This window comes from Rhyacophila brunnea, unplaced genomic scaffold, assembly GCF_057557595.1.
Source record: "Rhyacophila brunnea isolate RB1 unplaced genomic scaffold, BYU_Rbru_1.0 scaffold_7, whole genome shotgun sequence".
In the NCBI taxonomy this organism is placed as follows: Eukaryota; Metazoa; Arthropoda; class Insecta; order Trichoptera; family Rhyacophilidae; genus Rhyacophila; species Rhyacophila brunnea.
In genome coordinates, this window is record NW_028233339.1 from 28,847,352 (window position 1) to 28,862,990 (window position 15,639).

The following is a 15,639-nucleotide window of genomic DNA, read 5'->3' on the forward strand; positions in this document are numbered from 1 at the left end:
AATAGATATGAATGTCTATATAGTTTCATATAATATAATAAAAAAAGCATTTACTCATACAACAATATAAAGCATTCAAAAGAAACCCTTCTGGGCAACTTTTTCTAGGCAACCCGGCAATACTCTGTTGTGGCCTAGTACCGAGCCTCGACCCACCACTTCGGAAACGCTGCTATTGCATTAAAAAGAAATAGTATGTTAGTTGAACAGAATTTAAAAAAAAAAAGTAAAAACTACCTACTTAAAGTCAACATATAGAAACCATAAATTTCTTATAAATTCAATTGATGTTAATTAATTAAGCATTTATTATAAATTTAGTTTTCACATTATCATGTTCCTATGTCATATGAACACAAAAATAATTTAATATAAAAATAAATTATAGAAAATTCCAATTTGCATTTAAATCTCATGAAAATAAAACCAAAGATACTGTAAATAATGAAATACCTACATCTTATTTACTATCAGTGTTATTTCAAGGTAATATTTTTTACTGATTAAGGCAAAAAACTACTTCATTAAATAAATTCATTCCCAAGATGGCCAGTAAATCATTAAAAAGAAGTATATTAATCGGAGTGCGTTATACATTGATAGATCGATTTGCAATAGTAACTTAGTTTCCAGGACTCATAGACCAAACGGCATTTCTCCTGGTGTCCCCCGCCATGCCAATCCACCCCTGCCATAAAAATAACTTTAATTTGACTTTAAAGATAATCCATACATTAATAAAACCTCACACCTTTCCTATAAACACAAAAAAAAGAAATTTCTTAATGATAAATTAACATATATTCACTCTACTCTGTGAAACCCTGATTTTACATTTCTGATATGACTGACAAAATAAATTAAATAGAGGGAGAGCGTAAATTTTATTATTTTCTATTAAAAAATCATACATAATGGTTTGGTACATATGTCAATGTGTTCTTTCACCTTTTCGAGAATGTTCTTTTCTCTTGAACTGACATTGTTTTTCTTCGAACGGATGTAGATAAAAAAAAACAAGAAATAACTAAAACAAAACATAAAAATTATGTAAACAATAAAAACAAAAAATGTCAGCAACAGTGACCATGATATTCAAGCCAGAACACAGAGCGACAAACAATAACCAACTGGCTAAAATTAAAATCACCCACCAATCATATTGTGTAACCTCGGCTTTGGACACGGCATATGTGCGTCTGTCATTCATTTCAATGACTGCAACGCATTTTTTAAGTGAATGTGTTCAAATAAATTTAATTTTAAATATTTCAGACGTAAATTGCGGGAAATAAAAATGTAAAATCAGGAATTAAATGTGCTAAAATGAAACGGGACTGCAGAAACTACACGCAACTATGTAACGGGAAAAAGTGAATTCCAGATATGTAAAATCGAGGTTCCACTGTAACAATGTAATATAATAATATATACAATAAATCTAATTTAAAGTAGGTAGTAAATGTTCAATTTATAGAATGTAATACATACATAAGTAATGTATGAGAGAAAAAAAATATTACATTAACTGGCAGTAACAAATTTGAGACAAGCTTTTATTTTTATAAAATATCAGTAAATATAAATAACTGGGAAATATAAATACTAAACATTGAAAATTTTCATATTTACAAGATACTGTAGGAATACAAAAAAAAAACAGATTTATCGTACAAGGACGAATGTATGTGATGAGAAATTTCATATAATTACACTCAGAATATTGAAATCAAGAAATTAGCATTTTTCATCCGATATATAGGTAATTTTAAATTATCCAAATGATATTTTGAAAATGAAGGTTTACAAAAACTCACTACGCAAATATTAACCAAATCAGAAATAGTATTGCGACCCAGAGAAAGATCTTTGATAAAAATCTCTCCTCTTCATACTGAGGTGTTCCACGAGGTGCTGCAAAAACACAAACAATACAATCATTATCAGTGAACACAATCTTATTTATCAATCAATATGTAATAACAATAACAAAAACAAACAATTTCTATTTAAAATATGAAGCAGGATTTTCAATTATTATTCTTAACAGCAAAATACAAATCAGACCAATACAGGCAGTGTATTAATTGTTTATGCATGTAGCTGTATAATGAAATATTGAATATTCAGAGTATTTGATTATTTAAATTATTTACTAATAAAATATCATTGCTATAATTATATTATATCAGATTACAACGTTATGCTGTACAAAAACAATCAATCCAATTTGATGTTATTGCCCTATTACTGTATGAGAAAACATTTACCAAGTGTAAGGGCAAAATGTGATTATATATTTTGCAATTATATAAAAATTGCTACATTTTCAATATATAATGGTCGCACCAGGTAAATTGAATGAAACAACTCATTACTTAGGTACATTGTATTTTAGAGACGATGTTACCCTAAACTCTATTACTCATCATAAATAATATAAAAAATAATTTATTATCGAAGTTGTATTAAGACTTGTTTACATGAGCTAAGTACTAATTATTAATACTCGCTACTCGCACTAACACCGACACTAAAAAGCATTAACAAAAACTCAAGTGCGAGTGAATAGAGACCCATCATATTAACTAATCGTTAGTATGTAGCTATGATTCCCAACCTCTTTTGATAGAAAAAACCCTTGAAATATGTTGTACAATTTCGGGGAAACCCCGCCTGGACACATCATGTTGGACAGAAGAAAAAAAAATGGCAAACATTTTCACTTAACGTCTGGTTTACTGGTTACAAACAAAAATTATCAATATATTCTATAATGATTTAGGCCTAGCATAAATGTTTTTTCTATAAGTACATAAAATAATTCAATAATAGTAATCATACGAATATCCAAAACCAAGCTTCACTTTCAAAATGCTTCATGGTTTTATTTATAAGTCATTTAAAAACCTTGATTTAGTATCAAATTGTCTTAAAAATAACGTGACTGGCAAATTGCATCATTCTTCGAAAGCTTCTAGGAATTGTTTCAACACTGACACGAACTCGTGTAATTCTGGTTTCGAATCACTGGGTTACCACATGAAATGCTGTAAATATTCAAATAATTCTTGTGGTCATCTTGAACTATTATCATCACTATCTAAAAAAATTATAACAATGTCTTGCCTGTGTTTTGATATGAAGTGTCTAATTTCAAAAACTGATGTCACACATATATATATATATATGGTCAAATCTATATGGTGTAATTTCACACAATAATCTATAAATGTTAAACGCCCCAAAATCATATTAAAAAAATGTTAAAAAACCAAATGAAATATAATACAGTAATGGATTATTTAAAGCAGTGGTACACAACATATTTGACAGAGAGTGGGTGCAAGTGTTGAAAAATCGTGATATATAATCATATGATACTACACTCTAGACATACAGTAAAACCTCGTTAATAAGAACACGGATAATTCGAAATTCGCCGTAATTCGAAATTTTCGCGAAATAAAAGTCCCTTGAACATTATTTTCATATAAAACCATATGTTTAATTCGAATTTCGTAATCTGGCATATAAAAATATTCAATAAATCGTAATAAAGTACACTATTTCATGAGCCAGTTATTGAAAATTGTGACAGACTTTTCTTAAAACATCATAAATTACTTATTTTACGTACTAAAAATAATCCTGACATTTTATGACCCATCAATACAAACGGAACACACAACCGGAAATTTGGTAGGCACATCTATGATCGTAAACAATATTAAATGAAAATCAAAAAAAAAAAATTTCTAAATTTTAATATTTTTCCTCCATACATTTCATAATTCGTAATTCGAATTTTTTTTCGATTTTCTGTCCCTTGGAATTCGTATTAACGAGGTTTTACTGTACCTACATATTAATTATTTTTAATTTAATAGTTACATTCGTCTATTCAATTCTAAACTATCCTAAACGCCAAACCATAAAATGTGCAGGAAAGCAAAATTTAGAAATTACGAAACTATACTTACTTAATTCGATTTTAGTTCTGTAATATCAGAATATTAAAAAAACATTTTTTGAGTTTCAAATTTATGAAAAATTCAATATATTGGCAAATATTGGCACTTAAGAAGCAGTGGCATGAAAATAATTATTTCTTAAATTCAATATTAGATACCGATTTTGGGCGCGGGTTATGCATCACTGATTTAACATATAAATAAATGTTAATATACCAACCCATTTTTATGTTGCTTATATTTACAGTAAAGATGTGTTTTATCAGGTAATAAAAAAGGCCGTATTATTATAGTTTGATAAAATAATGGAAAAGAAAAACTAACGTTAAAACTAACTGGTTACGCTTGATGCACAAAAAAGTTATTTACCACTAATACAGTTTTTGAATTTAGACACATCATAATATGTATAAATTGTATCTTCTTATTGTTTTCAGTGGGTCTATTCTATGCTTATCGACCGCTAAAGTGATAAAGTGAAAAATATTATCACACTTAGGGTAGGTTTGTATCAAAATATTAGCACTTATTGTAACAATTACACGAAGCCGGTTTTTATTGTTGCAATAAGTGCTATATTTTAACAGCACCTATCTTGCTGCTGTTAAAATATCGCACTTATTGCAACAATAAAAACCGGCTTCGTGTAATTGTTACAATAAGTGCTAATATTTTGATACAAACCTACCCTAAGTTTGATACTATTTATCAATTTAGTGTTCGATAAGTATAGAATAGACCCACAGGGGAAAGAAAGTTTAATCTTTAGTCCGCCATATCCATTATTTGAGTTCTGTAATGTTGACCAAGCCATGTGTTAAGGTTTTGGACATTTCAATATCCCCGACACAAAAAAATATGCTTATCAACCTAAAAAATTTACATCATTCTTCGACCGAACTTTTTGTAATCAGTTAAAATCACACATGGGCCTCTTCCGAAAACGAATCTCAAACTGATTTTAAAATGTACTGACACATTCACAACTTACCATTCTCGCTGCTATTGCCTGAACTTGCCTTAAACATATATATTTGTAAATTCAACTAGGGTATAAGTGCATACTAGATCGTTTGTATGAGAATCTACCAACTTGGCTATAGTGGTCGATGTGCCTTAAATACTAAGTTTAATACAACACCAATGCAAGCAAAAGATACAAATAAAGTCACTATATAATCTCAGGTTCACTGTAAAAAAAGGAATTTTTTAAAAGATTATCGAAATACCAAAATAATTACCAGCATTTGGTCGCGGGTCTCCTAAATTTAAAGTGGAAGTGATAAATCCAAACGGGAAAGCTCCAATACCGAATGACATATGGAAACCGTCACCAAATCCAAAGCTGGGAAAAGATCCCGTATTTTCAGGTTCAGTCCTTTGGCCCGCAGGTCTTGGTGGAACCTGAAAAGTAAAAATAGATTACATAATATTATTTCCTGCCATTGCTTGTTACAGGGACACGAAAGCTACTCATCAAATAATAAAATAATATAGGTAAATACCTACTCTCCTTTTTAATATTTATTCTCACGGAACTTTCAAAGATATACACACACTTTTACGCAAGCATACTACATTTAAAGTGGCATGTAGTACATAATATAATAATCTTTCAATCAATAGACATCATAAGCACTGTTTCTATTTTCCAAGTATCAATAGTTTTCAACAGCTATTTTATATACAAATAATCCTCGTTCATTGCGACTGCGATGAGTGCGAATTCGATATATCACCATCGATTTTTAAGAATATTTTTGTGTCCCGCACTTATTTTGACATGTGTCACATGTCAGGAATCGTTATATGAGTCAGGCGCATAGGATCAGATTATTAAATTTGACAGTTATCAATAGATTTTACATAATATGTACAGACAGGACACAATGAATGCTGAACCAAATAAATATTATTTTTTCAGTTTATTACTTTTATTATAGTATCCTCCACGTAACTTGGCAATTGTACACAGTGACAAGATTTGTGTGTAAAACGCATTGCGTATTAATGTACAGTATACTCTCAGTAATCCGCCGCTCGATTATCTGACAACTACTATAATCCGCCGTTATTTTTACTAGTTGAAAACACAAAATCAAGCTCTATAATTCGCCGGTATTCGATTGTCAAATTCAGTAGTCCGCCGCGTACAAGTATACAACGCAGATGAGACGGGTTTGTTTTGGAAACTTCTCCTTCGTAAAACGTACGTTAATCGCGAAGAAAGTAATGTACCAGGAGGTAAGTGCCCAAGGACCGCATCACTATTATATATATACTCCAATGCAACCGGGACATGCAAAATTAAGCTTTTGCTCATAGGGAAAGCCAGGAATCCTACGCCATTCAAGAATATCTGCCTCACTGAACAACTGGTTGTGTCAAGTGATTTACTATTTAATATTTAGTTAATAAACTTAGTTTATAAATATGTATAATTTAGTAAATACTTGATTTTGATTATAAATAAAACCATAATTTGCTAGCACGAATTTCTCAAAAAAACTATTTTTTACAAAATACCTGTTTTAATTTTTACCATATTTTGTATGTATGCACTATAATCCGCCGCTTTCACTAATTGGACACTTATCTGGTTTTTGGGGTGGCGGATTACTGAGAGAGTACTATATTAATAAATGCCAAGCGCCTGATTGGCTGATTTCATCAAATAATTCAAAATAATTCAAAAAAATCTATTCCAAATTGCAAGGTTACGTGGAGGGTGGTCTGCATTATTTATCTATGACAATTTTGTTTAAGTTTTGTTAATAAAGTATTTCATATTTTAAATTCTTTTATTTTTCAAATCCCCTGTTGATCGAGAAATTTCACTTATCGCGACCGTGTCCAAACCGTATCCCACGCAATCAACAATGGTCACCTGTACAGCATTTTAGTGTAACATAATTTAGTTGTTTAACTTCCATTACTTTGTAAATGACTTCAAATTATTTATTGGTAAATTGACATAATAACATGCTAACCTTGTTTCTTGGATCCTCTTGTTTGGCACTACCACGGCCATACAATGGGATGACTTTATCTTTACATATTGCCGCTTTACAAACAGGACAAACTTGACGATTGGGTCGTGTTTCCAACCATTGATGCAAACATGGCCAACTGCAATTAAAAAATAAGGACATTAAAGATATTCATATTTTTTTTTATAAAATTTTGTATACATTATATCGGGTGTACTACCCACTCGCAAAAATAAAAAACCTTGAATAATATTTATTTTCATTCGCCTGACAGCCTTTTGATAATAAACATTAATCAGGGTTGTATTCGGAAAGAGTATGAGGAGTGACACAGGAGATCCTATACTTGTACAGGGTTATCCAATGAATTTCACAGTCATGTCATTTGTTATCCTGTCAAATATTTTGGGCTTTTTTTATTTGACATATCGTCAGTTGAAAGTCTACCATTTAACATAATGAATCGTTTCTCCACCACATAACACATAAAAATCCTACAATCATACCACAAAAATGGTAAATGTTCGACGGTTGTTCTGCGAAAATTAAGGTCAGAATTCGGTAGATCTTCGCCCAACTGAAGGCTGTATTCGCAAGCTGACAATTTTTTTTAAAGAGGCTGATAGTGTTTTGGATCGCTTGACACTTGTACATGTTCATCCAGCCCGTTCACATGAAAATATTGCTGCCGTACAAGATAGTGTGGCCGAAGAGCCAAAAATTTTATTGTCAACGCCAAGATCGCAGCAACTTGATGTCTCATACGGTTCTTTATGTCGTTTGCTTATCTCGCTAATTTCATTCTTCAAGCGTAAGCGAAAGTGTTTGTTGTCGTTGTGTGGTGCTATATTGACAGATTCAGACAGGATCTGAAAATCGGTAAACATCAAAATGCTCTGTGTGGAGTGGTGAAGTGAGGTGTGGGTAAAAGGACACAGGCCTACATTACATTATTTGATCATGATTATAATGCCGGATCCACACTGGCAACATGTCACTGGCAACATGTCACCGGCAACCTAGTTAAATTTTACGATAAGTATGATAATTATCGTAAAATTTCTTAAGCAATTATGATAATTATCGTAAAATTTAACGAGGTTGCCGGGACTATGTTCTAATATTTTCTTGTAGGTACCTATCGTGTATTGCTTTACTCACTAATAATACAAGATAAGAGATAGATAAAAATATGAGACGTTTTTGGTGAGTTGATATTAGAAAAAGTGTACCTTTATAAGTAGAAAAGTGAGGAAACTTACCAAAACAAATGGCCACACATACTAACAACTGCATCCCGAGCCGTATCTAAGCAAATGTTACATTCTAACATTCTGTCATCACTTTTTTCTTCCTCTCCATTGCCTCCAGGAGGTTCCTTTTTAGGCCGTGTCTTGCTGGTTGTAGCCATTGGTGTAATTTATACCATCGAATTTTATCTACAAAAAATATTACCTTAAATTAATCATGTGATTGTTGTCAGTGACACTATTTACATAAATTGAAAGTGGCATGTCATATGGTCGATTGTCAACGCTATCCGCTATGCCTTTTACAATGATTTAATATTCGATTAAGTAGACATGAAAGTTATAACATACCAGAAAATAGCCTGACGTTCGTACGATAACAAATAACTAAACACGTAATGATAAAAATGTATGACGATCACGGGAGTATAAAAAAGTATGAAGACTATGACTATCACCACTAACCACACAGCGTCAAATTTAGATTGTCTCTGTCCAGTGTTGCCATATTTTGAAAGTGGAATTATAGTACAGTTATAGATTATAGTATTTGGGGAAAAAATATAGTACGCGTTGTCATCTGTTGAAATTGTATAGGTTTTTTGTTTCTCAGAAAAAAAATAACGGAGATATTATTGAGAAACTCGGAGTCCCATTTTTATTTTGGTACCTCTTCCGACCAAATTTGCTTACCGAAGATTTCACGAAATTTCATTTTAACCCAAAGTCAAGGGATTTTTTTACATTTTTTTTCATGTGCTCCAAATCTTCTTATATTGCGAAATTATAGTACTTTGCACCAATTTATGCAACGAAAATATATAAATTTTAGTACTTTTTACATATTTTTTCCAATATTCAAAATTATAGTATTTTGGGCGTACTATACCTGTTTTATATCGTACATAGTACGCGGACCAAAATTATAGTACAAATACTATAATTATAGTACGGTTGGTAACACTGTCTCTGTCCCTGAGTCAGTGTTGCCATATTTTCAAAGTGGAATTATAGTACCGAGCCTCCAAAATTATAGTATTTCGGCAAAAAATATAGTACGCGTTGAATGACGAATACTTTACTGCATTTTCCAAAAAATACGCGTCAAGTAATTAACGTCACCTTTTTTTTAGACAAAAATTCAACTGTAAGGTGATTAGCGTCTCGTTTTTTTGCAAAATATTCAGATGTAAGGTGATTACCGTCTCCTTTTTTTTTCAGACAAAAATTCAAATAGAAGGTGAATAACGTCTTGTTTTTTAGACAAAAGTTTAAGAGTTAGGTATTTTAGTTCTCCCAAACAGCTTTGCCGCTATTTTTTATCTATTTTTTCCGAATTTTCAAAATTATAGTATTTTGGGCGTACTATACCTGTTTTATATCGTACATAGTACGCGGGCCAAAATTATAGTACAAATACTATAATTATAGTACGGTTGGCATCACTGCCCTGATTACTATTCCATCTGAAACCTCCTCATTTCATTTTCTCTCGTCTATGCTTAAAAATCAAATTGAAACGATAAAATGAAAATATCGTCACCCTAGAACAATAAGGTATCATCTGGCATTTTGGTCAATTTTGACTTTTTGGTACCAAAACTCTTATAATAATTTTCTATTTAAAACTGTGTTACAAGATTTTTTTAAATCTTTATGGTTTATGATATAGCAGGGCATTTAAGTTCTATATAAGATGCACTGGTAATTTGTTTTGGAACAATATGGTTCTATTTAAAATTTGAAAACAACTATGGACCATTTGCTATAAAAAAAATTATTTTGGAGCAATATGGTTTCATTTCCGTTCAGCTGTCAAACTAGTACGTTTCTCTCAAATATTCGCGCTTCGTTTTTCAACAATTTAATAAAAATAACATAAAGATGAGCAATAATTTAAGTGAAAGGGGTATTGTGGACATTTAAGAGGATGATAATACTACGAATATACCTCACCAACCTACAATATCGTTGCTTTAAATACAAGGTAAGTTTGAGGTTATGTATTATTTTTGTTATTCATGTATTGCAATTAATTATTCTACTTTGTTTCAAATTTAATATAAGTAATTCTATTATCTATTTATTTTATTTTCAGCAACAATCTCAATTTATTGGATAATATAAACGATCTTCAAGTTATAGGTACTGTCTGATGATATTACAATTGATGAGGATTTTGGGTACTTATGTTTCTTTTCAAATGAGTACTTACTTAATTTATTTGCTGTTCTTTCATATTTTGTAAATTTGACATTACATCTGAATAAATTGTTTCTAGAATATGTCATAATTTCATATATATTCTCCTTTTTATTATTCAGGTAGGTGGAAGTACTTGGAGAAGTTGCAGAGTATGTTGTTTGCGAAGAAAACATAGATGTTGGCGATGATATTGACTAAATAATAATAGTTGCAATAGCTCTTTTCATAAACTATTTAATTATTACTGTATGAATCACTGCAGTGACAATACAATGATATCTTTATTAAGTTTCAATTAAAAATTGAGTAATTTGAGAGGTTTCGTAATAATAGTTTTGTGAAACTATTTTTTTTATGCCAGTCTATTATCATAAAAACTTTTTTTTTCATAGCTGTGAAGTTATGTGAGTACACTGGAGCGTTCATCATGGATCATATGGATTCTAACAACAAAAACCTTGAAAGTGAAGATACTTTCATGTAATTTTATAAACTATTAATATTGTTCTAAATCTCAGTATTATGAAACATTTTTTTTATACCACGTCCTGTCGTTTTTCATAAACTATGTTTAATTTAATGTTGTTCTAATAAAGAATTAATCGAAAAAGGTATTTTTATTCTATTTTAAACACAATAATTAAGCCCTGTAGTAAAATATTTTCACAGCATAAAGGTTTAATAATCAGATAGAACTTTGTTGCTCTGATTTTTTCGATTTTCAGAGCAATTAAGTTCCATCACAAAATTTTAATGTCTGGATTAGATAATATCAGATATATTTAGTATACAATGCTTTGAAAATAAAAACATAATGCAATAATAATAGTATTGATAATATCTGCCAATTTTCATTGCATATAGTTAAGATTTTATTCATATTCAAAACTTTGGAGCTCGATATCTCAGTTTGGTATAAATGCCAGATGATACCTTGTTGTTCTAGGGTGACGATATGTTATCTCGAGATCGAGATAACATATCTGAGCAGATGCTCAGCATTAAAACTTGCTACGATTAATCAGATAATTACTATAAAATAAAAAAAAATTAAATTCACCATCGAATTCTTAACTTCATCAATAAGAGATTTTATTTAAATAATGGAAATTTTGTATTATGTGCATACCATGGGCGTAGACCATAGATAATAATAAAACGTGAAGACAACCGTACTATTAATTATAGTACAATACTAATAAATGTACTATAAATTGAAAATGCAGAGTTTAATACCCCTACGATATTATGCTTCATTGACAATCAGAAGGCATTCGACTGTGTAAGATGGAACTGTATGTGGAAGGTACTTCTGGAAATGGGAGTTCCACATTTACATGTCTCATCAAAAACCTATACATATAACAATAGCCACATAAAGCGTCGCTATAGATTGGTTTCCCGAATATCCGTTTTTGTCAAAATCGACCTAAATCTAAACAGACTAGAAACATCATTTTCTTTAAATCACTTTGTAATGGTAATGAATACATAATTCATATACTGTAAAAATAACTATTTAAATATCTCCATGTATTTAAATATAGGATTATGAAATTTGTTTTTCGTCTCCTGAATATTTGGTCTATTCGGGAAACCAATCCTACAGCGACGAAAGGTAAAAGTAAAAATATCTAATTTTCTGAAAGTTTCCAAACCGAGAAGGGAGTTCGTCAGAGATGTGTTTTATCTCCCCACTTATTCAATAATATAATATATGGACAGCATATAATGCGGAGAGCCCTAGATCAATTATTGGCAAGGCGGAATAACAATGGTGGCCAGAATATAAACAACTTAAGGTTCGCAGATGATACCTACCACACTAATCGCTGCTGATGAAAGAGAATTCACAGACCTGCTTGCTACACCTGGTAGACGAAGAGAGTCGCAAATACGGCCTCTTTATTAATAGGAATAAGACCAAGTTAATGGTTGTCGATCGGGCTAACCTTCTACCACCAGCAAGTACATACACTCAAAAACTTAGAAACAGTGGACGCGTTTGTATATCTGGGATCAACCATTAGTGGAAAAGGCGGATGTGAAGCGAAAATAAGAAAGCGCACACAGATTGCAAAAAATACCATTACACGTCTTACCACTATAATAATAGTGGGAGGATGGGGACTTTCGATTGCTACAAAAATGATGCTTGGGCAAACATTAGTGTTCTCCATATTTTTATACGGAGTAGAGTCATGGCCCCTGAAGGCATGGGAACGGCAGGCAATTGATGCCTTTGAGATGTGGTGTTGGCGCCAAACGCTTTGTATTTCTTGGACAGAACACAGGACTAACCAGTCAATCATCCAGAGACTGCAGATAAAGGAACGGCTCTCGACAATAGTCTGAGACGCATTCTACAGTTTTTTGGACATATTGTCCGGTGCGTTGTATATTATATATTGTACTGGGGGTTTTGGATGGCCTCCAAGGACGTCGAAGCAGAGGAAGACGTCTGCGCGCAGGAGCAACCAAGTGAAAGAGCTGTCTGTTGGCCCCATTCATTCTGCCCTGACAGAAGCGGAAGATCGAGAAGGGTGGAAAGTCTCGGTCGCTCAAAGGATGGCAAAATTAAAAAGTGGTCACTATCCTCAGCCATGAGTGTACGACGAAGAAAAGAGACTATTAAATATACTTTTTTTATTTAACGAATAATTCACTAGGTTTAAAAATGTAACACTCTTTGCTGAACAGAAATTATATAAAAACGCCTCAGAAACATATAAAAAAATCTTTTAAAAATTAAAACACCGATTGGGACACAAATATTATTATGTTAAGGCCCAGCTCAAGACCGCATCATTGGCTAGAATCTAATGGATGAGGGTTCGAGTTGCACCCAGCGATGTAGGTATTTTACAACATTTTTCTTAGCTCGTATTCTTATTTGTCCGGTGGTTTTTTGTCCAGTACAAGTCTTGCAATCGATTTTTAACAAACTTCCCGACTAGCTAGACATTTGAAACTTTCAGAATGTATCAGAACACGATGCCAATGCAATTTTTTTAATACTTTTAACCATCTTTAAGTAGAATTTAATGCATTATCAGTTAATTCTGTTTTATATGAAAAGTTATTTCGATACCATTATTGGTTGCTAGGGGGTCCTAGCAACTAAATTATTAATATATACGTACGTAACTATGGAAATCAATATGACATGACATTTCATTATTCAATATTTCCATCAAGTTCTTTTTATCTTGTAATTTTATTTCTTATGTGTTTTCAAACTATAGCGGTACCTACATTTATATTATTTATTGTGATCCCTCGAAAAAATAATATATATAGTAATACCTTTTAGAACCTAAATGTGTGTTGTGGAGTCCTTCATTCGGGCATTTTTATTTATTTATTTATTTGAAAAAGACACGTTGAGTACATAACAAATTATTAATTCAGGACGTTCACAACATGACATTTAGAATAATAATTACAAGTAATCAGTTAGAGAAAAAACAAGGTGGAGAAAAAAAAGAAAGCAAAATAAGTTTTATACAAAAGAAATAAAATTAAAAAAACAACAATAATTCAAAAAATACAAATTAAACAATAAAATAGAATTTAAAAAACAGAATATATAATGGATCGCCAAAAATATATACATCTCTAGGGAGTGCATTGACCAGCCGCACAGCCCTCGCTATTGGTGCCTGGTGAGCCTGACGTGAGGAAACAGCTTTCACCCAAAATAGGTCATGGCTGCAACCACGCATGTAATTGACGAGTGTGTAAAAAATCAAATTTTCTAGAATATCGGGATTGAAAACGATACCACGTGAGAGCAGGGAAAAATGCTTTAAGAGCAGAAGTGACCTACGAGCTTCAAGAGAATGAAAGGCGAGAATGCCTTGAAGAAAGTGGGAAAAGACTCGTTTGAGAAGGTGTCAAAATGAAAATAATTATAAACTTTAAAATAAAGATGACGAAGAATTTTTTTCTGAACACGCTCTAAAACAAGCTTATAGGAAACCTCATAAGAACTCCAGATAATGGAGCCATACACAAGAATACTCCGTACTAACGACACATAGAGTGTACGTAAAACAGTTGGATTCTTGAATGACATGGCTTGCCTCATGACAAATCCTAGAACCTTGCTCGCACGCAATGCCGTAGAAGTGATGTGCGAGCGAAATGATAAACGTGAGTCAAACAATATGCCAAGATCTTTAATTTCTGATTGACGATTCAGTAATTTATTTGACATATTATAGTTGAATATAATTGGCAGTGACGTCCCGTGGGGGTAGGCAGATTGAGCGTCGCTTGGGGGCGGCAGTTATTTGAAGGGCGACAAATCGATTAGAATCATTAGGTATATATAGAAATAGCTACCTAAACTTAATAATGATGGAAATATCTTTCCATTAAAAAAGTATTTCACTGGTTGGAAACAAAATGTAATAATTAACATACAAGGTTTAACAGGACTGTATTTTTTGTCGGGTTCGCGATTCCTAGTTTACTTCCATTATCCTTGGAGGTCAGTTCTTGATGACCAGCAATGACACGTGCAGATTTTTGAATTATAGGTAGGTACATACTTGTCTAATTAAAAATTTATCCAAATATTTTTGGCAGTCACTCGCGAGTTTCGGAAGTTGCCAGGTGTATTTTTAAATGTATCTGAAACCGTGGGCACACAATATTTCTATTGAAGCAGACATAGCATTTAAATTAGATTTAGTAGTATATATTTTGTCTGTAATGTATCTATACAATATCTACATTTCTTAGATATTTTAGTCATGAAAGGATAGTGAAATAATAACAAGATAAAAAGAACTTTTTATATACAAAAAATAATACTGAAATGTCATATTGATTTCCATAGTAACGCACGTGTATATTAATATTAATAATTTAGTTGCTAGGACCCACTTAGCAACTAATAATAGTTTTATTTTTCACGGATTTCTTCCGAAATAACTTTTCATACAAAACAGAATTAACTGAAAATGAAATCAATTCTACTTAAAGATGGCTAAAAGTATTGAAAAATGCATTTGCATCGTGTTTTGATATATTCTAAAAGTTTCCAATGTCTAGCTAGTCGGGAAGTTAGTTAAAAATCGATTGCAAGATTTGTACCGGACAAACAACTACCGGACAAATAAGAATACGAGGTAAGAAAAACGTTGTATAATACTGTATAAATAATGGGGTGGCATTTTGGCGCTCCCTAGGGGCGGAATTTTGTCTAGGGAC

The 15,639-nt window shown here is 31.7% G+C and overlaps 1 protein-coding gene and 1 long non-coding RNA gene across 2 annotated transcripts; one reads left to right on the forward strand and one right to left on the reverse strand.

Moving 5' to 3' along the window:
• Positions 1–498: 498 nt before the first annotated feature.
• Positions 499–8,722, reverse strand: LOC147064695 (E3 ubiquitin-protein ligase RNF185-like). Its single transcript, XM_085957591.1, has 5 exons — positions 8,566–8,722; positions 8,227–8,403; positions 6,965–7,103; positions 5,216–5,378; positions 499–1,914 (listed from the first exon to the last, which is right to left on the reverse strand). Exons 2-5 carry the CDS (start codon positions 8,373–8,375, stop codon positions 1,817–1,819), a joined length of 549 nt encoding a protein of 182 aa, XP_085813717.1. The 5' UTR covers positions 8,376–8,403; positions 8,566–8,722; the 3' UTR covers positions 499–1,816.
• A 936-nt stretch (positions 8,723–9,658) lies between these two features.
• Positions 9,659–11,024, forward strand: LOC147064696 (uncharacterized). The gene is made up of 3 exons (XR_015071941.1): positions 9,659–10,201; positions 10,313–10,397; positions 10,539–11,024. It is a non-coding gene; the product is annotated as an uncharacterized LOC147064696 (long non-coding RNA).
• Positions 11,025–15,639: the final 4,615 nt, after the last annotated feature.

Excerpts from the sequence above, each read along its gene's own strand:
- LOC147064695 (XM_085957591.1), bottom strand. The coding sequence starts at position 8,375 with ATGGCTACAACCAGCAAGACACGGCCTAAAAAGGAACCTCCTGGAGGC. Across the intron at positions 5,379-6,964 it reads AAGAGGATCCAAGAAACAAG|GTTCCACCAAGACCTGCGGG; the intron begins GTTAGCATGTTA and ends TTTACTTTTCAG. Across the intron at positions 1,915-5,215 it reads AGACCCGCGACCAAATGCTG|CACCTCGTGGAACACCTCAG; the intron begins GTAATTATTTTG and ends GTGTTTTTGCAG.